Raw genomic sequence first — 22,664 nt, 5'->3', positions numbered from 1 at the left:
TAGCTTTTATTCTGCAGCCAGCCTACTCCATGAAGAGGGACCCCAATTCTGCTACCCACGCAGGATGTGGGCGAGAGAGCAGGCAGGTACTTTGTGAGGGAGGCACTGGGATGAGCAGGGGCTGAAGTTTGAGATTTCACAGGAAAAATTCAGCATCTTCAAAGATGCCCCACAGATGTCCTTGAAGATGCTTGAGGAACTCAGAGGAACAACCCAGAAAATGAGCACTTCTGCCCCCAAATCCTCTGCTCTAGGAATATCAGGCCTTGTTAAACTTGGACTGGAACCTGCCCTGGGCCCAGCAGGCCAAACCAATGGAGTTTAATCCTAGTAACTGAGTTTTGGCTGGTCACAGAACATCCTGCAGCCAGATAACTGAGTAGGCTGTAAACAACTAGCTAGTTAAGCTATACCCCTGTGTCTGGTGGATTGACTAGGCTGTAGCTAATCACATGGTTTTTGAAGACTAACTTCTGCTTTCCTATAAATGCTGTCTGATGAGTGGTGGAAGCTCTCAGAATCTGCTGCAGTCAGGAAGCTGCCTGATTCATGAATTGGTTTTGATTTGCTGCAATAAACTTGACTGAGCAATTTTTTGGGGGGAGCATTGGGGATTGAACCCAGGGGTGCTTTACCACTGAGCCACATCCCCAGACCTTTCATTTTTTCCTTTTGTGATAGAGTCTTAATAAGTTGCTTAGGGCCTTGCTATGTTGCTGAGGCTGGCTTTGAACTTACAAACATCCCGCCTCAGCTTTCAAGCTGCTGGGATTGCAGGCATGCAACAACAGCACTGACTGAATTTTCTAATAGCAATCAACAGCTAGTGCAAACTTGGTGTGGGCAATCAGGTTTCTTCATTCCTCTGGCCTTGTGAAGCTAAACCAGGCTCATCACTGGGAGCAGCAAAGCAGGCTGCTTAGAAAATATCCTGAGACATCTGGAGGCTTCATGAGGCAACACCTGAGAGGGGCTTTGAAGAGCAAGTTGGTTGCAGGTAAAGGAGAGCCAGTCTGTGACTATTTAAATACAATAAATAAAATCTTTACTTAGAGAGCTTTCACTCACTCTTCATTTGCTTTAAGAGTGAAAAGAGCCTGAGACTTTCCCAGGTAGCCTCCTGCTGAGGCTGGGAGGACTGGAGCTCAGCAAGGCCCAACCTGGAAAGTCAGACCCAGGAAGAAGCCCTGTCTAGTGTCACTGAGCTGCCACCCCATAGTCCCTTTGATATCTGCAACTCCCCATGCCAGAGCAGGAGATGACCCTCCTGGAGACAAAAGAGGGGCCAAGCAGCACTGAGGAATGCACACACACATCTCCCAGGGGACCAGCACCCCTACAGTCAGTGCCATGGTGCTGTGCAGAGGAGGCCACTACTTGCCTGGTGCCCCTGAGGCCCCCCATGTACTTGATATGCTCAGCCTCATGTTCCTCATATAGATGAGGGTGGAGGCACCAAAAGGTCACAAGTTGGGGGTGTGGGCAGAAGAACATCAAAGATGTGGCTCCAGGAACCCCATCAGCCTCATCTACATTTCGTTCTCTCAAGCAGGCCACCTGGAAGCAGAGTCCTCTGGGTTCTCTGAGTCCTTCACGACTCTCAGCAGTGGTTGAGCAACAGCTCCCCAAGATGCCCATGTCCTAAAAATGCCCTTAAAAACACCTGGGGAAGGGCTGGGGATGTGGCTCAAGCGGTGGCGCGTTCGCCTGGCATGCGTGCGGCCCGGGTTCGATCCTCAGCACCACATACCAACAAAGATGTTGTGTCCACCGAGAACTAAAAAATAATAAATATTAAAAAAATTCTCTCTCTCTCTCTCTTCTCTTTCACTCTCTCTTAAACAAACAAAAAAAAAAACAACACCTGGGGAAAAGGAATTTGCAGGGGTGACATCAGTTCAGGATCTTGAGGGAACAGGGTCCTGGACTACCCACGTGGGCCTTGTGGACTGTCAGGGGCCTCGAAGAGGAAGGCAGCTGGTGTGTGGAGGGAGAGTCTTCAGCAGCCCCCAGGATCTTCAAGAGCATGGATGGGACCCTCCCCTGGAGCCTCTAGGGGAACCAGTCCTGCCCTGTCCTTGATTTTAGTTGCCTAGGATTCATTTTGGACTTCTGACCTCCCAAACAGTAGAGAACAGGATCAGGCTTTTTTTTTTTTTTTTTTTTTTTTTAGCTCTAAGCTTATGCTATTTTTTTTCCTGGTAGCCACAGGAACCAATCCACTTCTCAATTGTCTTAAAATTGACTCCAGGAGAATACCCTCCCCTCTTCTGTGTGTGTCACAAGCTGTCCATGGGCTGTGTGGATTGTTGCTCATAGTAGCCTCCTGAGGGGATCGGTCTGGCATTGTGAACGCCTTGTAGCACCCCCTTGTGGGAGGCCACCATGTCATGTGACCAGCATTTTCCTTTCCTGATTGGTGAGGCTCTGTTGGTCAATTCCCATGATCTGGCCACATCAAAGTGGCCATAGACGGCGGCCCCAATCTTGAGAGTCATAAAAATGTCACCAAATGTGTCTTTATGCATGGGTGTGCCTTCCTACATCCCCAGGGATCGAGTTACCTTACCTGTCCTTGTAACCCTGCCCCTCTTGACCTTTTTTGGATGGAAATTTCTAAGAATCAGAGTCCCCCCAATAAAAGACCACTCCGGAACGTGCTCACTCTCTCTCGCCAGGCTCTCCTGACATTCCTCGCTCTGCCATTTGGGGAGCTTGAGGCCGAGGGCAGAGGAGTCATCCCGGGGCTTGAATTAAAGGTAAATTGTGTGTCTGTGTTTCATTTGATACCTTAGGAAATTCACTCGAGTGACCTCTAGTTTGGCTGCCCGTGCTGGTAGGGGGCAGTACCCCCTCAGGGATTGATTGCCTGATGCAGGTGAACCTCCCCCTCAAGCTCTGCCTAAGATCCCCCACAGCACCTGAGATGGGTGTGACATGCCAAGATGTCAATCAATCTGCTGACCACAAGACATCAGGAAGCAAGACTCCGCCCTTGAGGCCTCATCCCTGCCTTTGATGTCCCTGTTATAAATAAACCCAAATGGGCTCACTTGTCCTCTCCTTCTAGTGTGGAAGCAGGACCCTTAAGGTTGCAGAGCCATCCCACCCTCAATTCCAGAATTATTTCTGTGTCTTGTGATTTTTTTCCTTGTACTTCACAGCCAGCTCGCTACTCGTGGGGGAACACAGCTGATCTTGGCTGGGCATGTCACGGGCAAGATGTGTGGGTCATGGCAGCAGCCTAGTGACAAAGATTGGGAGCCAGACTCCACAGTGAGTTCCAGATTTAGGTCCAGTCTAATGATTCATTTCATTTCTGATGCTAAGCACCAGATACCACAGATTAAGGGCTCATTTTCATATGATTGCTCCTAATCAAGTCCAAACTTGAGGTCCCAGGCCTCTTTTAGTTCTGACTAGCTTGCTCCTTGGATGCAATCATTTCCTAGAATGATTTGCAGAACTCAGGAAAAGACTACATTTTCTCTTGCCAATCTATAACTACAGATAAAACTCTTTTGAGTCACAAGAAAGAGGTGCATAGGGCGAGGCACCTGGGGGTGGGGGAGGCAGTGCAGTTTCTCTGCCCTTGCATGGCCCTCCCAGCACCTATCAAGGTGTAGTGTTGTGTTCACCAACTTTGAACGCTCAAAGGGATTTTATGGAAATTTCACTATGTATGTGTGGCTAATGACATTTACCCTTTGACTGAGCTCCATTTGTGGCCTCTCTGCCACTTCCTAGATGTCAGAGGAGAGTGGGTCTACCACGCGGCCTGCGCAGTGGTTTCATTAATGAGGTTCTAGGCATAAAGTTAGTTAGAAGAGATCGAAATAAAACACACAGACAGTTACCTTATTTATATTGCTAGGTCCGAGACGGCTCACCTCTCTGGTTCCCACCTCTGGCCGCCCAGCAGGGCAGCGAGGATTACTCAGGGCTAGCAGGAGAGAGAGAGAGAGCGAACACGCCTGGGAGTAGCCCTTTATTGGGGAACAAGAGATTCAGGGGAGAATTCCATCCAATGAAGGTTGAGGGGGGGCTGCACTCCAAGGTCAGGGTCAGTGATTGGTTCCCCGGGGTCAGTGGTCAGGCACACCCCCACACGGATGGGCTCTCTCATCAGGAAAGGGTCAGGAAAGCTTCGACAGAGCCAAAGCGCCTCAGGCCCTTAACGGGAGTCACCCAATCATGTGTTAGAATGGCTTCCCACAAGTGGGGCTGATGGTCCCAACTCCTCTAGAAATGTTGTAGAAGAAGGTTATTTTCACAACGCTGTGAATGTAGCAATGTCACTTCTGTTGTACACATTAAAAAAAGCTAATTTTGTGAGTTACATATCAAAAATATTATTTTTATTTTTTTCTTTTGTAATGGGGAATGAACCCAGAGCCTGATGTATGCTAGGAAAGAATGCTACCCCTGAGCTACATCCCCAGCCTCTCAACATATTTTCTAAACATTATGTTAAAAATATTGTTCATGGGCTGGGATTGTGGCTCAGTGAGTGCTTCTCTAGCATGTGTAAGGCACTGAGTTAGATCCTCAGCACCACATAAAAATAATATATAAAATACAGCTAAAAAAAGTCATAGCCTTAAAAATTTTCTTTTCATGGCAAAAAAGAGAAACAATCAGAAAAAAAAACTGGCAGAAAATATTAGCAAGAAAAAAGAATCATGAGTATATGAATAATACTTAAATGATGAGGGAAAAATGATGGGAAAATCCAATAAAATTGGGCAAAATATTTGGATAATTTATCAAAAATGTAATTGCTGCCCCTGTCCATCACGGGCAACTGAACGAAAGTCATTCATGTAAATTTGGGGTGACACAAAATATCACGCAGACATGGAATACATTTTTATAAACTTCAGGATGGCTTCCCAGGCTCCCATGGGGGTGGGGCAAGAGGAGAGGCTGATGAGAGACAGCAGAGAGAGAGTGTGCCCCATGTATGTTCTGGAGATGTCTTTCATTGGGGGATGCTACTGCTTAGAATATTCTATGCAAAAAAAAGGGGGGGGGCAAAGGTAGGATTACAAATGAACAGGTGAGTATACTCAGCTCCACCGGGTAAGGCTTACTCCTGGAGCCACGCCTCATTATCCGAGCAGAGGTAAAGCCCAAGTTATTGCAAATTATTGTTCAGTATCTCTTGCTCAGGACTTAAGGGCGTGTATTTCCAACATGTAATAATGACCTTTGAAAACCAAAAGGTTTCCTATTTCATTTACAATACAGAAAATGTATGTTAAAAACTACTTTTAGATGCCAGGCTACCTCGCTCATTCTGGAAATTATGGTAAACACCTTTTCAGTCCTTTACTGAGTCCCCATAGTCATTCCCTGTCAATTCCTTGAAGATCATATCAAATTTGTTTTAATAACCCTGCAAGGCTTGACGGTATTTACTCCGTCCACGGAATAAATTTTTTTGAGGAAGAGGGAAAACATGAGCACTGAGCTCAGTTCGCATAAATTCCCATGAGCTCAGAACAGTATAGCAGCCAAGTTAGCAGAAGAGGAAACTGCTTCTTTAAGTATTCTGGGAAATGTAGTTCAGACGCTCCTGGACACGCATGTACTTCCGCTCCGACAGGCGGGTCCTGGGAATTCTGGGAAATGTAGTCCACACGACCTGTGGCCTGCGGGTGTCTCTGCCTACAAGGGCAAATGCCGTGAATTCCGGGAAGTGTTTTCGGGAAGGTGGGCTGAGTTATAGAAGCTTCTGCTCCTTGAGTGGGAAGTTGCTGTCTTTTTTCCGTGGTAGTTTGGATTAGTTTCTTGGGTCTTGAGCGCTCTTCCGAATTTCCTGGCCCCCACCCCCGGCACCCTCCATGACCTGCCTTCGGTTTAGGGGAAAGGAAGCCTCCGCGGAGAGCAGGGCTTTGGGGCGGTGACGCTCTCTGTGGTGGAGTCCCCGGGTTCGTGGCCTGGTCAGGGTGTGTGTCGCCTGGTTTGAGGGTTTCCGGGGCTCTCGGCTAGCCTAATCCGCCCCCCTCCACCGCTCGCGCGGCCACTTCCTCGGGTGGCCCACGTTGGGGACTTACCCGATCTCGGGGGGGCCTCATTGTCGTTCTTTAGAATTAACCATCCTAATAGCATGGTTTGGAATTGCAAGAGGGCTTCAAAGCAAAGACTTAAAACAGTTACGAGCTCCTAGTGAATGGTGGCTTTTCTTGTCCCTGAATGGGCGGGAGGCCCCGGGCTGGGGTCAGAGAGCGCCTGCTGCGGGGGTTCTGGCTCCTGTCTGGCTCTGCAGGACCCGTTCATTCTGGTGCCTACTTTCTTCTCTTTTAGGAAGGGTGGGGTTGTCTCCAACTTGAGCAGAGGGAGGCCGTGATTGAACTTTTTTGTCCAAGCCTGTAACACGATCACGGTATTTAACAGCACGCTTTTTCTCCCCAGCCTGAGTGGAGGCAGAGGTAGTCGACTTCTTGACAACTGGCAGCAAAGCTCCTGGTGAGTGCGACCTGACTTTTTTCTCTTACAGGGATTTGCAAGTCTATTATAGGACATGTGCTCTGGCCTGAATTTTGACCTTAATTGCTAACTTTATTTTAAGGACTCTAGACAAATAAATACATGTAGGGCCACCCTATGGCTCTGTGGAGAGGTACATTTTTTTTTCTTATTTAAATATGAGGAGATTAAAGTGCAGGGAGTATTTATTACTTGATCATACGCAACCAGGAAGAGTGGAAGTTAGGGTTGGAACTTAGGCAGGCCTGGTTTACAGCCTGAGTTCATAACCTCTGTGATGCATTCTCATCGAGCCATAGAACTTTTGGAATTAATTAGAGAGAATAAGTTGGGACTTGATAGTAGAGACTGTGAGAGCAAGGCTCATGGATTTTTCTTGAATTTTTAATAACACCCTCTTTTCCCTTAGTTTATCTCTAATGTTTCACACACTTATGGAATCATATCATTGTGGAGCATTCAGAAACATTAGGAGGAAAAAGTTTTGTTTTTTTGTTTCTGGTTCCAGGGATTGAACCCAGGGGTGCTTAACCACTGAGCCACATCCTTAGTCCATTTTATTTTTTATTTTGATACAGAGTCTGGCCTACTTGCTTAATGCCTGGCTGAATTGCAGGGACTGGCTTTGAACTTGTGATCTTCCTATGTGTTCGCCACCATGCCTGTTTGAGGAAAAACCTTTTGACTGCCTGTGAATCCAGCATAGGATAGTAACTGTTAAACTTTGAAAGCATTTTCTTTAGTGGTTCCTTGTGTGCATTAGTAGTTATTTATGAAAAATGTTATCATATTTTTTGTTTTCCTTTTTATCTGTTTTACCTGGAAATTTCCAAACAACTCCAAGAGAGTAAACTAGCAAATTGCTACATTATCATGCTCATTTTTACTCTTTTTAGTCTTTTTCTTACTACTCTTTTGACTTTACTAAAATATAAGAAATTTTATATCATTTTAAATATATAGAAATTTGTGAAAAACCATAAGAGCACCTCTCATCTGTTGGGAAAATTTACCACGTTTTTGTCTGTTTGGTTTGTTTATCCTCCTCAGCCAAATAAAGTCACTATGAATTCTAGAGATAGTGCTTTATTTTTTTAGCCTTCTCCAGCAAGGAAGCCCACAGTCTAGGATTCATCAATGCTTGATAAGAGGCATTTGGGAAGATCAAGTTACAGGGTTTCACATAACATGCTAGATAATTTTAAATACTTGATAATGTTATCTATGGAATATTAATATCAATTAAAAGACTACTAATAATTACTTCTGTTATCTATTAGATTGTGCTATATAACTGCATGTTGTCTAATTGGCAGTCTCATATTTAAATCTGTTCTGTTTTTCATATAAAGTCCTTAGAACTGTTTTCCCTCAGGTCAAAGTTTACTGTATTGACTTTAGTTGCCATGTTTTTATGCTCTTGAAACTGGAAAGATTGGATAGGTTTTGTCTTTTTTTCTTCTTCACATAACTGAAAAATATAGGCAGATTATTTTGGACAAAGGTATTCATTGTAGTGTCTAACATGTTTTCTCTTTAGGTTCAGATTATGCATTTTTTGGCAGGGATGCTACAGAAGTGGTGAAGGGTCCTTTTTATTGTGGCATGCCAGGAACTGAGTGATATTCGTTTTTTTCCCATATTGGTAATCTAAATTTGGTTTACTTGGCCAAATAATATCTATCAGATTTTTTCACAATAAAGTTCCCTTTACAAAAACAATCTTAAGAGCTGGGTGTGCTGACAAACATCTGTCTTCCCAATGACTTGGGAGGCTGAGACAGGAGTGTCATAAGGTGGGGGCCAGCCTCAGCACTTAGTGAAGCCCTAAACAACTTAGTGAGACACTCTCAAAAAGAACGGGATGTATCTCAGTGGTTTAACACCCAGGATTCAATCCCAAGTACCAAAACAGGGGAAAAAATAGTCATAAAGTTACTTTTGGGGAGATATTTTATTAGTGGATATTCTGTTGTAAAGAAAACTTCTCCTCTCCCCGTTTTTAATTCATTCATTCAAGTATATTCAATCAATGTGGACTCTGAATTCAGCTAATTTAAATAACATGTAGATTAATAATTATTTTCCAACTTTTTGAATTGTATTTTACATATCACCATTTCAAGTGTACAATTCAGTGATCCTAAGGTACTTAGGTTAGTAGAACCTGAAGTTAGTAGAATAACCATCATCTAACTTAGTTGAGATTGTTTTCTTTTCTCAGTTATATGCTATGTGCCACTTATAGTTAAACTTTATTCTCACCCCAAATCTGTAGCAACCTCTAATCTACCTTTTCTATAATTCATTTGCCCATTCTAGATATTTCATAGAATCATACTATATGTGCTCCTTCATGACTGGCTTCTTTCACTTAGTTTAATGTCCTCAAATTCATCTGTATTATATACGTCAGTACCTGGTCTTTTTCAGTTTCAGAGTAACATGCCCTTGTATGTGTATGCCCTAATTTGTTTATCCATTTATCCACAGGAGGGCATTTTGGTTGATTTTGGTTTTGCTTTATGAATAATGCTGCTGAGAGCATTCACGCGCTACTCCACTGAACTGGAATGTGTTGGTGAGCAGCACCCTGGCACCCTTTCATGTCTTGTTTTCTGCCTTCTGTGGCACTTTCTAGGCACAGTTCTGCTCTCCTGATATCGACGTGCCTTAGGACTCTGCCTATTCCATGAGGAGGAGGGAAAATGACCACATTCAATGTGAGTAAGGCTTGTTTTTCTCACTGTAAAACTTCCATCCTGCAACTCATATTGTCAGGTTTTCTTTTTTGAAGACATTTGTTGGCCATAGGCTTCCTTTGTTCACTCTGAGTTGACCTTGTTTTTAATTCTTGTTTTATTTTATATTATTTACTTTATAGAGTAGAAGAACTTGTTTGAGTAGATAATTATTGCACTTGGTACTTCCTTGCTCACATATTTACCATTTTTGTCTTTGTGTATTCTTCTTCATATGTATATACAATTGTATTCCTACTGATGATACACCTTGAATTGTAAATCACAGTATTTTTTCCTGTTTCTGGGGATTGAATGCAAGGACACTCTTCCTCCGAGCTACAGTCCCTACCCTTTTTACTTTTTATTTTGAGAGAAGATATCAGTAAATTGCTAAGAGAGGCCTGAACTTGCTCTCTTCCTGTCTCAGTCTCCCAGGTTGCTAGGATTACAGGCAGTTTTAATTGTGTAATTTAGGATTACTGTAAGTTTAATTGTGCTATTTTTATACACTGTAATGTTCATAATATTACATGATGTTCATCTTTTATGGTGTATCGTGCTTATACATATTTAATTGATTTAGGCATTTGACTTTTTTAAGCAACAGTGTAGTGACAACTTTCCTACATATAGACTGTTCCCCCAAAATCAATATTGAAAACAGTGTATCAGGTGGGTTTTTTTTTTGTTTGTTTGTTTCAGCAGCATAATTTAAGCTCAGTTTTGAAAAGGCATTTGGACATGTACCTTGTTAGCTGTTTTATGGATAAAGCATCCAAAAACTGCACCATAGGCTGTTTCTGCTGCTCCACACAAATATTCTTGAAGGTTTTTACCCAGGAAGTGCTGTACTCTATGGTCCCCATGGCTGTGTCATTCTGTGTTTAAGTGTTGCTTAAACAGCAAAACTGGGCACAGTTGCACACTAGATGGTTACTCCTCAATAGTACTCTTGAGTGTTTGAAGTAAAGGTGTGGGACTTTTTCATCACTGCGCTTCTGGTGAATCCCAGGAAAATCTATGTGTGTCATTGTGGGGGTAACAGATGGCATGAGAGGGAAATTTGAGATGACCAAGTTTCAAAATCCAGAACAGTTTCCCACCCATCCTCCCAGTAAACATTGATAAGATTGAGGTCAAGTGTGTTTGATGTTATAGGAGATGGTGACGTTTAAGGACGTGGCTGTGGTCTTCAGTGGGGAGGAGCTGGAGCTGCTAGACTCTGCCCAGTGGAAGCTCTACCAAGATGTGATGCTGGAAAACTTCAGGAACCTGCTCTCAGTGGGTGAGTTTAGTTCCCCTCTCTGATGGCGTTTCAGCTCCCAGGAGTGGTTTTGAATCCTTGGGTGTTCAAGTTTGAGGATGCAACGAGAACCTCAATTCCTAGTAAATTTTATCTAGATGTTACCTAGCATGTGCTTTAATCCTGAGTGTCTCTGCATGTTCCTGACCATTCAAACAAGATGCATTCCATTTGATAAGGAAAGAGAAGTTTTGGATGATAAAGACAGCTACCCAAAGAGAAGGGAATTCAGGTATGAAGCAAGCAAATGTGTGCTTGTACTTGACTCTTCCATCTGTTTTACTGTCTTAAGATGCTGGGCAGCAGCAATCAGGTCCCGGTCATCCATCCCACCATGAGAGTAAACATCTGATACTGTACAGTACTATATTGGGTAAAGGATGTGAGATAGTATTTGATGAACTAAGTTTTGTGTTAGATGATTTTTCCCAGATATAGATTAATGTAGGTTGTTGTGAGGATGTTTAAGGTCGGTTAGGCTAAGCTCTGGTGTTGAGTTAGGTAAGTATATTAAATGCATTTTTTAACTTAATCATGGGCTTATCAAGGTATAATATCATTTTAAGTTGTGGAGCATCTGAATTTTTGTTTTCCCATCTCTCCCTTTTGCTATATAATCTCAAGAAAGGGGAAGTTTGTCTCTTATGTTTATACCTGTATCCTCACTTTGTAGAATAGTTCTGGTGTATTGCAGGTATTGGCAAACACTTAACCCAATGAATGAATTAAGGGATGGGGGGACTTCACTGTCTCCAGGAGTCATCGAAATAGCTAATGAGTGATACACAAACCAAATGAATCAGAACTGTTGGGGGAGGTTTTTCTTTCTTTTCTTTTTTAATCTTTTCAATCTTTGAATGGCTGCTAATTCAATTTCAGCCTCCTTGGTTTTCCTCGACATGATTGTGTTGTACTATGTGTATTTGACCTACTTCCCAGGAAAACTTCTCAGCATTCTTTTAGTGATGATTACCTCACTGAGTAATGTGCCTTTACTCTGACTTTTCCTGAGCCTTCCATAGCTCATTTATAGGAAGAAATCCTTCCTGATATCCACCTCTGAGGCAGCTCCCCAATCAAGGGAAAAGAAGTCTTCATTTCCTGAGGTCTCAGACAACAACCAGCTTTCAGGCTACCTTTCTCCTTCGAATGATTTTCTCTCTGCAGCCCTTTGTCTTCTCCAAACTCAAAGGCCCATCGCTGCACCCAGATTTTGCCTTCCTTGTGCATGAAAGGGAGCTGATGGACATGGCTGAATGCTGCCTATATTTATTAAATACACAATATATATATATATTTTTTTCATCAATATTTTAAACAAATGTAGTTGTTAATATGTTAAAGAACATAGATTTCACACAATTTTTCCTTTATTATATAAGGGATATAATTTTGTATTTTGAACTGGTGAACTTTATACCCTGAAAGGAATTGGTAAACTGCTCTCTCAAAACATAAACTTCCTGAAAGAGATGCTTCCTTCTACTCATAAAACTTCTATTTCTAAGTGACAATGTATTAAATATATCTGCATTCCCATGTGTATCAGTAGTTACCTATTTACCTGTTAATGTTTTCCAAGATTTGTCATTGGAAGTTAACATTCAATTTGAAACACTTAATTCAGGACTTGGTACTATCCTGACCAAAGTTTTTAGTGTTTTATGAGCATGAGAAATACATCTTTCACCATATCCAGGATGGATGTTTTCTCTTTGTGTAGCTGTACCTGGGAGACTTCAGAAGGCATTTCATGTAATAACACATTTCTTGCTTATCACGAAGCTCTGATAGTTTCTATTCTAGTCCTTTTTTCTAAATCCTTACTATAAGGTTTTAAATTTATTTCATAGCTTCCTAAAGGTTTGTAGTCTTCGGTTTGAAAATGGTTATAAAGGCATAATTCCATCCTAAATTTTTGACACTATGTTTTCGAAGAGTGCAGTAGTTGCTGGTAGAACCAACCAGGGCATAGCCCCTCACATTTTTGTTTCACACCTGGTAATTCTTGCCACCTTTGATTTTTTTCATTTGGAGTATCACCTTTTTATAGATGTCTGGTGTGGGCTTTCAGATTCCTGTCTACACCACACCACTCTGCCTTGTGTGTGTATGTGTGTACTACTAGGCATTGAACCTGGGGGTACTCTACTACTGAGCTACTTTCCCAGCACTTTTCATTTTTTATTTTGAGACAGGATCTCCTAAGTTGCTGAGGCTGTCTGGAACTGGAGATTCTCCTGTCTCAGCTTCCCGTGTTGCTGGGATTGTGGGTGTGCACCAGCATGCATGGCTTGTCTGTCCTTTTCTTATTTCACAAAACCAAGTTATCGTCCATGTTAATTTGGTATAAGATTAGGTATGCATGTTATAAAATTCTTGTGCAGAAATACTTTGAAGATTTTAACACTCCCATGTATTTGATATTTATGAATGTCATGAATTTAACCAACTACAAAGTTCAGAGAGACAGTTTATACAAGACTGCACTCACTTTATACCAACTAAAATTTGTAGTTTCCCAGCACTACCTTCACATTGACTGATTCACACAACTTTGCTTTATTTTTATAGAGGGACTAGTGCTATATTTGAAGTAGAAAGAATCAAAACTCACTGAATGGTTTTACTTTCATGGTTACAGGGAAAAGATGTGTATTACAATTTTCCTATAAGGAAATCCTATAGCACAGAGTCCAGAGAAGAACTGTGTATGAGTGAAGTTTTCATCATACTCTTCCCATAGACTCCAGACATGTTATTTCCCCAGGATTAAAGTATGACATTGTACAGAGACCTGGTATTCAGAGTAGTTTTTGTGGCTCCATTCCATAGGCATCATTATATAAGTCTGACTCTTTGATAACTTCCCATGTGATTAATTTCAATCTCCTGGTCAGCTGATTCCACATGACCTAAAGCCCCACCTTAAATCACATTGTTAGCCTTTTTGACATGGGAACATCCCCACCCAAATGTGTGTATGTCATAATAGTAAATCATATTGTTAGACTCTCCAGAGTGACCCATGACTCCCCAGGCCAAAAAAAAAAAAAAAAAAGATTCTTCCCAAACTAGGTATTACAAGGGCCTGGTGATTACCTCTCTGAACAAATCTAGACTCCTTTTGGTAAGGTTTCTTTCTTTCCTTCATGAAAATATACTAGAATTCCAACATAAATCCAAAGACACAAAGTATTAACTATGCCATTTTTTATTAATGTTCTGTTGACCAATATTTCATTATATGCATGATATTATTATGATAATTTATAATTTAAGATCCTAGTCTGCCTAGGAAATTCAGTAGAAAATATTAATAGGTTAATTCTTTTTATCATATCACCATTTTTAAAAATCTTTTTATTTTTTCTCGTAAGTCACATTTGAGATTTGATGTGTTTTAAATAGTCTCATACAACCAGATACCATGGTGTACAATGAAAACAACATTTTCCTGTACAAAACCTGTATTCATTAAAGCCTCGTGTCCTTTTTCATGCTGAAAACTCTAAACAGAGCCTTACATTGTCCACATTTCTGAATTCTGTGCCCTGATAGGAGGCAGGATCCAAACTGAACTAGAGACTTTTCCAGAAGCAGGACTACATGAAGAGTTATCTTGGCAGCAAATCTGGGAACAAATTGCAAGTGACTCAACCTTCAGTCAAGACTCAAGTATTCATAGCTCTCAGTTCCCCAGCCAAGGTGACTCACTGTGCCAGGACGGGCCAGGATTATCTCTAATTGACACAAGAAAGGAAGTTTACCTGGATGATGAATGTAAGCAGTCCCTCAGTGATGTCTCCAACTTTGACCTTCAATGGTTATACTCAGGAGGCAAGTCTCATAGAGGTCTTGAGTGTGGAAAAAACTTCAGTTGTAGCTCAGGCCTTCGTATTCACCAGAGAATTCACATGGGACTGAATTGCTATAAGTATGATGAGTGTGGAAAGGAATTGAGTCAGAGATCCTCCTTGCTGCAAACTTATCAGAATGTGCACACTGTAGAGAAACCATTCAAATGTGAGCAGTGTGGGAAAGGCTTCAGTCGTAAATCTGTACTTAATGTTCACTACAAATTACACACAAGAGAGAAACCTTACAAATGTGAGGAATGTGGGCAGGCCTTCATTCATGATTCACAGCTGCAGGAACATCAGAGAATCCACTCTGGGGAAAAACCATTCAAGTGTGACGTATGTGGTAAGAACTTCTGTGTTAAATCAACACTTCACAGGCATTTCTTGGTGCATACAGGAGAGAAACCATTCAGATGTGACACATGTGGTAAGAGGTTTCGTCGGAAATCAGCCCTTAATAGACACTACATGGTCCATACAAGAGAGAAGCAATACAAATGTAAGGAGTGTGGGAATAATTTCATTGATAGGCGAGAGCTTTATAAGCATCAGATGGTTCACACAGGAGAGAAACCCTATAATTGTGAAGAATGTGGGAAGAGGTTTAGATGGTCCTCCTACCTTTTGAACCATCAGCGAGTCCACAGAGGAGAAAAACCATTCAAGTGTGAAAAGTGTGGGAAGAGCTTTACTCAGAATTCATATCTCCATTGCCATCTGAGGGTGCACTCCAGAGAAAAGCCCTACCGATGTTAGGAATGCGGTAAGTGCTGCAACTAGAAGTGTAGTCTAGACATGCATAGGAGATTCCACACAGGAGAAAGGCCCTATGCTAATAAGGAATGTGGGAAGAGGTATTTCTGGGACTCCAGTCTGTTGACACATCAGAGTTTCTACAGTAGAGACAAAAAATTCAAATATGAGCTTTGTGGGAAGAGATTTACTCAGAATTCACAACTTCCTTTCCATCAGAGAGTCCATAATGGGGAAAAGTTATGAAAGTGTGAGGAGTGTGGGAAGAGCTTCAGCTAGGCCTCAACTCATTTGACCCATTAGAGACTCCACAATAGAGCAGAACCATGCAATTGTGAAGACTGTGGGAAGAGCTTTGGACACACATCATACATTAAAGACCAAGAGAAAGTCCACAGTAGAGAAATGCCTTAGAAATCAAGGACTGTGGGAAGGACTGCAAGTGGAGCTTGAATCTTGATTTGTGTTATAAGGTCCACACAGGAGAGAAGCCAAGCAGGTATGGAGAGTGAGGTAATTGCTTTGGTCATCCCTAAGATTTCAACTGCATTAGAGCACCCCTCAACCCCTGATAATTACCTTGGAAATGAGATGCATGTGGTGATGTTTTGTTTGTTTGTTGTTTTTTTAATATATATACTTTTAGTTGTCAGTGGGCCTTTATTATATTTATTTATGCAGTGCTGAGAGTTGAACCCAGTGCCTCACACATGCTAGGCAAGTGCTCTACCACTGAGCTACAACCCCAACCTGCGGTGAAGTCTTTAGTCAGTCTTTATAACTAGTCTCATTAGAAACCTCATAAATGGGGGTGAAGGTGATAACACTCAGTTTAAATTCATACCTATACTTCATCAAAGAATCCATGCTGGTGAAAAATGTTATCCGAGGAAGTTTACAAGGGAAAACATTCATTAAGAAATGTTTCACCCCAGCTCAGCATGTCCCAGTGGTCTCAGGACCACATAGTGGAGCACCCTTATAAGTGGTGAAGTAAGGGTTTCATTCAGAAGTTTGACAATTATAGTCATCATTCAAAGATAGCCCTTAGGAAAAATAAGTTGGTTAGGCATTTACAAAGGTATAATGATTCCCATATGTCTACTAGACATGTCCCTGAGGGCAGGGACTTTGCTACTGAATCTCCACAACTTTAACATTGATTAGCACTTGGTAGGTGTGTTCAGCACCTGTTTGTTAATGGATCAAAAGTAGAAAACATACAATATTTGAAAATTGTATCAAGAAGAGGAAACCTGCAGAAAATAACTTGAAGAACAAACATGAATTAAAAGGCAGAATGCAACTAGAGCTGCAATTGAGAGCACTATTTTGGATATTATTACACTTGCCTCCTGGCTTCTCCCCAGTCTCTGAATCTTTTGAATTTTTTTCATACTACAGCCTGAAAGGTTTTGTTAACTGCAATAACATACCACTGATTATTCACAATTAAATTTTCAGCACTGTTAGTTCAAGATTTACAGTAACACTTTGAAAGGCTCTAATGTAGTTCGTTAATCCTGAATTGATCATGACTTGTGGTTCTCTGCACTTCTAGGCAGGGTTTGACATGATTGTCTCTGGTGCTGTAGCTTTTTTTTTTTAATCCATCTTTTTAGGTCAGAACTATGCAAAATTAGAATGATATTTGTCAAACTCCCTACCCCATATCTTTCTCTATCCCTGTGAAATACATGCTGAATAAAATGGAGTTTGGCAATTTCATCGAATGTATTTCTTATTGGGGCAGGATTAAAATCATGTGCTCTTTGTTTGTGGCAGTAATACTATGTCTTTTGGAACGCAGCATGTTCAGAATGTATAATCAGAAATCAAAGAATGAGAAGTTATGGTAATGATGCTGCAATACCAACAAGTAGGCTTTTCCTAAATGAGAACCATTTATTTAGAGAAGAGCATTTAGTGGAAACATGGACCATGCCTGGGATTTAGGGTTTAGCTGCAGGGATCACAGAAAGTATTATATTTATTTATTTATTTTTTGATACTGAGAATTTAACCCAGGGGTGCTTAACCACTAAGCCCTATTGAGCCCTATCTTCCACCCCTTTTTCATATTTTATATAGTGAAAGAGTCTCACTGAGTTGCTTAGGGCCTTGCTGAGTTATCGAGGCTGGCTTTGAACCTATGATCCTCCTGCCTCAGCCTCCTGAGCCACTAGTTTCTATTTCTTCAGTAATATTTTCTTCATTATAATAATCTTTTCCCTTACATTGAAAGCACAGTTATGGCAGCTTTGCAAAAATCTTTGCTAAAGCATCAGTGGACAACTGCCTTTTTGAGGGTAGTCTGAGATTGCAGGTCTTTTAAACAAAAGTTTTAAAAAACCCAGTTCTTTTAAACAAAAATTAAAGAAAAATCTTTGCCTCTTAATTCCATCTGGATTCTGAAGGTTGATATTCATTGATTTGTTTCCCCTGATAATGGTCGTGTTTTTCTGTTTTTCCCTGGGTCAGTAATTTTGGATCATAGCCTGGAAATTGTGATTAATATACTGAGGATATCTGAGTTCTATAATATTCCTCCAAAGAGTACTGATTTTCATTCTTATATTTGACACTTAAATCAGCTGGCCTCAGACTGAAACTGCTTCCCATGTGTGGCAGTTCAAATCTCAATTAGGTTCTTCACATTGTTTTGATTAAAGTCTGTTCTGTTTTCTAGCCAAGGTATGTGCTAGCTAGATATGTGGTGGCATTTATACCCACATTTTGGGAATTCCTCCCTTTGGTTCTCTTCTTCCCAGGGTCTTCTCACTACCAAACTTTCCATCATATTTGCTTGAACTCTTCTGAGTCTTTTTCAGTTGGAAAAATGCAGATTTCCCCTCAGAGTTTTAGTTGCCTTCAGTTTTGCCAATTGGGACTTGCTCCCAGTACATAAAAAGCAGAAAACTCTGTCATTCACTCCCGTCAGTGCTGAAACCACCCATGGGATCTGCCTGCACTTGCTCATTCTCCAGGGCCATTGGATACACACCAACACACATATTTTAAAATATAGAAAATAGGTAAGCTTATCAAGTATTCTAGTATTTGGTCTAGAGTTTACATAAAGTTGGTATCTGCTGAAATTTCAGTGTAACAAGAACTACTTATTATATCAGGAATGGAACCCCATATAAAAGCATTGAAAATGCTTCTACCACACTCCTCTTTTGCTCTTTACAGAGGCTTCCCAACCATCTCATGCCGATTCAAGAACTGTCTCACAGATGACCAATTTCAGATTTGATCAATTGTTACAAAATTTTAAAAACCCAGGAGGGTTGCCGTTACACTGTAGCCTCCTTCTCATCACTCCTGTAGCATTCTGACAGACCGACCTGGTATTGGCATTAGCGTGCACAAAATGTGTGCAGGCCACAACTGATCTGAACCACACAGCATACCTCGCATCATCCAGCAAACACTCTGGCCCAACTGTCTCTTCTCTGCCTTTTCTATAATCACTGGAAAAATATATGACCAACTTTCCTTCTTGCTAGCGTTTCACATAAGATGCAGTTCTGGGTAACCGGGACCTTGCTGGCCTTTCCAGGCTTACGGGGGGAGATTGGTCAAGAGGACATACAGTGGTAGAGTGAAGAGGTGGCAGATGATGGATGCCATATGCTTCTGAGTTCAAAGGGACTTTTTTAAAAAAAAAAGAACGAAAGAGGTGAGCTCCAAGAGGGAAGTGGCAATTGCAGAATTTGATTTGTTTGAAAGCGAGATGACAGTGTATGGTGGCCAGGTTTTAGATGTTGTACCCTGCAAGTCCTGTGATAAGAGTAGTGGCAGGGGGGAGAGACTGAGTGTGGAGAGGAAATCTGTCAGGGAGGAGAAGGGAGAGTCAGATTGTTGATGACTGGATGGAGAAGAGCAGTGGGCAGTGGGCAGTTTGACATGAATATCCATGCCAGGGAAGCAGACTTCGAGAAAACAAAGACATCCCATTTCCAGGCCTCGTGCTAAAGGTGTGAGAGAGAAGATGGATATCAGTATTTCTTCTAATTAAATTATTTAACAAAAATCTGTCTAAATATAAGGATATAAAAATGAATATTGCTGCCCCCAACCAACATGGGCAGCTGAACTAAGGGTCGCTGGTGTGAATTTCCTGGGACACCAAATAAAAAACAGACACACACTTTACCTTTAAATCAAGCTTCAGGAGGGCTCCTCCACTCTCGGCCTCAAGCTCCTCAAATGGGAGAGTGAGGAAAGTCAGGAGAGGCTGGCAAGAGAGAGCGAGCAGTTTTGGAAGTGAGCTTTTATTCGGGGGACCCTCATTCTTAGAAAGTTCCATCCAAAAAAGGTCAGGAGGGGCAGGGTTACAAGGACAGGTGAGTGTAATTTGACCAAGGGGATGCAGGACAGCACGCCTATGCCTGAAGACACATCCTCTACCTCGAGGATCGGGGCAATGTCCAGATCACTACAAAAGTGACCGACAGAGCCTCTCTGATCATGGGAAGGAGAATGCGAATCATTCAGCAAGACAGCTTCCCACAGAATATGAGCACAAAAATAATTAGATTAAATAACTACAACAAGGTCCTTTGTCCATACATAGCTGGTCTAATGATTTTAAAAATTTCTGCAAACAATACTTGAATACTACCAAAATTTGTCTTTTGCAATAATATTTAGTAATTCTAAACCTATCTGCTGTACACTGGACGCCTAAACAAATGAGTAACATATTGATGACACTGGGGACCTGTTTCTGCCTCTTGGAAAATAGAAGTCAGTATGGAGGTGGAGAAGACAAGAAGAACTGTGCAATAGTTACTTGATATTGGAGGTATCAGTAGTTTACACATAACCCTGAAATCTCAATGATGAGTACACAGGAGACCAAGAGCTTGGTCATACCAGTCCTCACTGAAAGAAATTGAGCTCTCTAGATAATCTCTCCAGAATCTGGGGCAGGGAATATCCAAGATTTTTTTTTTTTATTGTGCCATAAAACAAGGGCTCATACTGACAATAGGAAGCCATTGCTAAATACAGAAAAAGTGATGGAATACAAAAGTCACTACTCGTAGTCTTCACAGTAATAATTGATTCAGGCAAGAATCAGCAAACACTAAGACAAAAACTAATGGGGTAGTTACAAAATACAGAGATCTCCCCATAAAATACTACTTTCTTTTTTTTAATATTTATTTATTTTTTAGTTTTTGGCGGACACAACATCTTTCTTTGTATATGGTGCTGAGGATCGAACCCAGGCCGCACACATGCCAGGCGAGCACGCTACTGCTTGAGCCACATCCCCAGCCCCATAAAATACTACTTTCAAAGACAAAACAGGAACGGAGAAACCTGGCAGTCACCAGTTTATTCAAGTCATCAAAACTAGGATCACCGATGAAGCCAACACATTTCCTGTTGTGACACATCATTCATGGGTTACTTGGGCCACACACGCTTACCTTGTATCTAATCATGAAGACTCAAACCCAAATTTAGGGATGTTCTTCAGAATAACTAGCCTGTACTCTTCAGCAATGTCCACTTCATGAAAGACCAAAAAGCTATGGTACTGATCCAGATTAAAGACAAACATGAAAACTAAATTGCAGGGTGTGGACAATCTAGATCAGATCCTAAAACAGTGCTGTGCACGTATGGGGCACTTGTCTAATTTGAATAAACTTAGAATAGGAAACATTATCATCAACACATAGTGGTCCTATCATGTGTTTAGAATTTCTCCTCCTTGTGACCCCATAGTGCACTGGCTGAGGCAGAAGGGGTATCTTCCAAGGACAAATAGAAAAGGCCACAGTATTTGTGTGAGCTTTCTTCAGGAAAGCTTTGTGGCTTTGGGTCCCAGTGTGATGTCCAGTTACTGTGAAGTCAACGCTGCAGATGCCACATGATAGACTTTCTGAAAAATACCAAAATGTCTGAAGCTGCCATGTGGGTATTGAGTGCACCGTAGCTTTGAGCAATGAGAATGTGGGGCTGTGGCAAGCCAGCCATGGGCCGTGTGTGTGTGTGTGTTTGTGTGTGTGTGTGTGTGAACTATGGGCACTGAGCACACAAAGTGGACTGAACCAAAGTTGCCCCTCTGTTTTGGGGGCCTTGCTCTGGTCTTTTTACTTGCTCTGCCATGACCCCCACATAGCTCATGAGATGGTTGTGGCCTTCCTAGATGTCAGTCAACCTGCTGACAGCAAGACCTCATGAAGCTAGACTCAACCCTGAAACCTGACCCCTTGCCTCATTTGAATAGCTTCTCCCCAATAGAAGGGTTTAGCATGTGCTGGTGCTCCTTGGTCTTTCTCGCCTGCCTTTCCCCACCTTGTAGGAGCTGCAACTGAGGAGCGGTCACTGAACCCAAAGAAAAGGTACTTTCTGTCTTTATTATTCCCCAAATTCACTTTAGTTGTGTGATGCAACACCAAAATGTGGGGAGCCGCTCTGGACAGGAACTTTGTACACACCTTTAAGTCCAGCGTAAAGAGCTACTGAACTGGTATTGCACCCACTGCTCTGCCATTGGGCCTTACCTCCGCTCGGATAAGAGAGGAGCAACTCCAGGAGTGGGCGTCCCCTGATGGGGCTGGATTACACCCACTGTTTGTTGTAACCCTACCCCTTGCCTCATTTGAATGGCTTCTCTCCAATAAAACTCGGGTTTGAGGCGTGCTCCCTCTCTTTCTTGCCTGCCTTGCCCCCCTTGTGGGAGCTGTGGCTGAGGAGCGGTCACTGAACCCAAAGAAAAAGGTACTTTCTGTGTGTGTGTGTGTCTTTATTTAGTCAGCCCAAATACACTTGGAGTGACTCTGATTGATTTAGTCTTGTGTCCCCTGCATCAAAAAGAGTCCTTTGAGCTCAGACACTCAACATGTGAATCAACAGGTCTGACTGCAGTTATGCTAGACTCCAAAAATATATGGAATTCTTTGTATAATTCTTGAATCTTCTATGTTCATAAAAGTTTTTAAAGCATATTTAGAAATTACAAGTAAAAGAAAATACTATTACCTTTAAAAGTATCAAGATCATAGTGTGTATGTATATAGATGTGCACTCACATATGCACATGATCATACAAAATCCTGTCTCTGACTATTTTTCTAACCATATTCTGGGTATCTACCAATGTCAGTAATCATAAATTTTACCCTCTGTGACTTCCTTCTGCACAGTATCCTGCTGCAGGAGAGCTGGCAATCCAGTCGATGGATGGAAAGTTTGCTGTTACCTACAATGAACATTCTCTTATGGACCCCTGTAGCACAGGTTTACATGCCATGAGGTGAAGTAACAAAACAGATTTTGCTGAAAGAGATTGTCCTTTTTGCATTATTTGGTTTCACAGCTTTGATAAAACTGCTAATAGTTTACTGTAAACAAGTTTTTGAAGTTAGACAAAAATCATCCCACTGCCCCCTGCCAGAGTAAGCCACTGTTAGCAAGTTGATGCATGTTCTTCTGCACATTCTCCTCATGCCCTCAATCACCTTCAGTGACACACATTTCCAC

The 22,664-nt window shown here is 41.7% G+C and overlaps 1 protein-coding gene across 4 annotated transcripts; it reads left to right on the top strand.

The window, feature by feature from the left end:
- Positions 1–5,622: 5,622 nt before the first annotated feature.
- LOC308638282 (uncharacterized protein) lies at positions 5,623–22,311 on the top strand. Of its 4 annotated transcripts, none has more exons than XM_081275589.1 (5): positions 5,623–5,715; positions 6,418–6,471; positions 9,134–9,215; positions 10,395–10,521; positions 14,101–22,311. In XM_081275589.1, exons 3-5 carry the CDS (start codon positions 9,201–9,203, stop codon positions 15,156–15,158), a joined length of 1,200 nt encoding a protein of 399 aa, XP_081131715.1. In that variant the 5' UTR covers positions 5,623–5,715; positions 6,418–6,471; positions 9,134–9,200; the 3' UTR covers positions 15,159–22,311. The 4 variants fall into 4 exon arrangements, with proteins under 4 accessions (XP_081131715.1, XP_081131716.1, XP_081131718.1 ...); XM_081275590.1 differs by having other exon boundaries at positions 5,625–5,715; positions 6,310–6,471; XM_081275592.1 differs by lacking the exon at positions 5,623–5,715 and adding an exon at positions 5,907–5,951.
- The last annotated feature ends 353 nt before the right edge of the window (positions 22,312–22,664 follow it).

Source organism: Spermophilus citellus (assembly GCF_964194105.1).
Source record: "Spermophilus citellus genome assembly, chromosome: 18".
Classification (NCBI taxonomy): domain Eukaryota; kingdom Metazoa; phylum Chordata; class Mammalia; order Rodentia; family Sciuridae; genus Spermophilus; species Spermophilus citellus.
The sequence above is the reverse complement of the archived record's forward strand: the minus strand, read 5'-3'. Positions and strand labels throughout refer to the sequence as shown.

Coding starts and splice junctions, on each gene's coding strand:
- LOC308638282 (XM_081275589.1), top strand. Junction 10,522..14,100: donor CAGGAACCTGCTCTCAGTGG/GTGAGTTTAGTT, acceptor GTGCCCTGATAG/GAGGCAGGATCCAAACTGAA.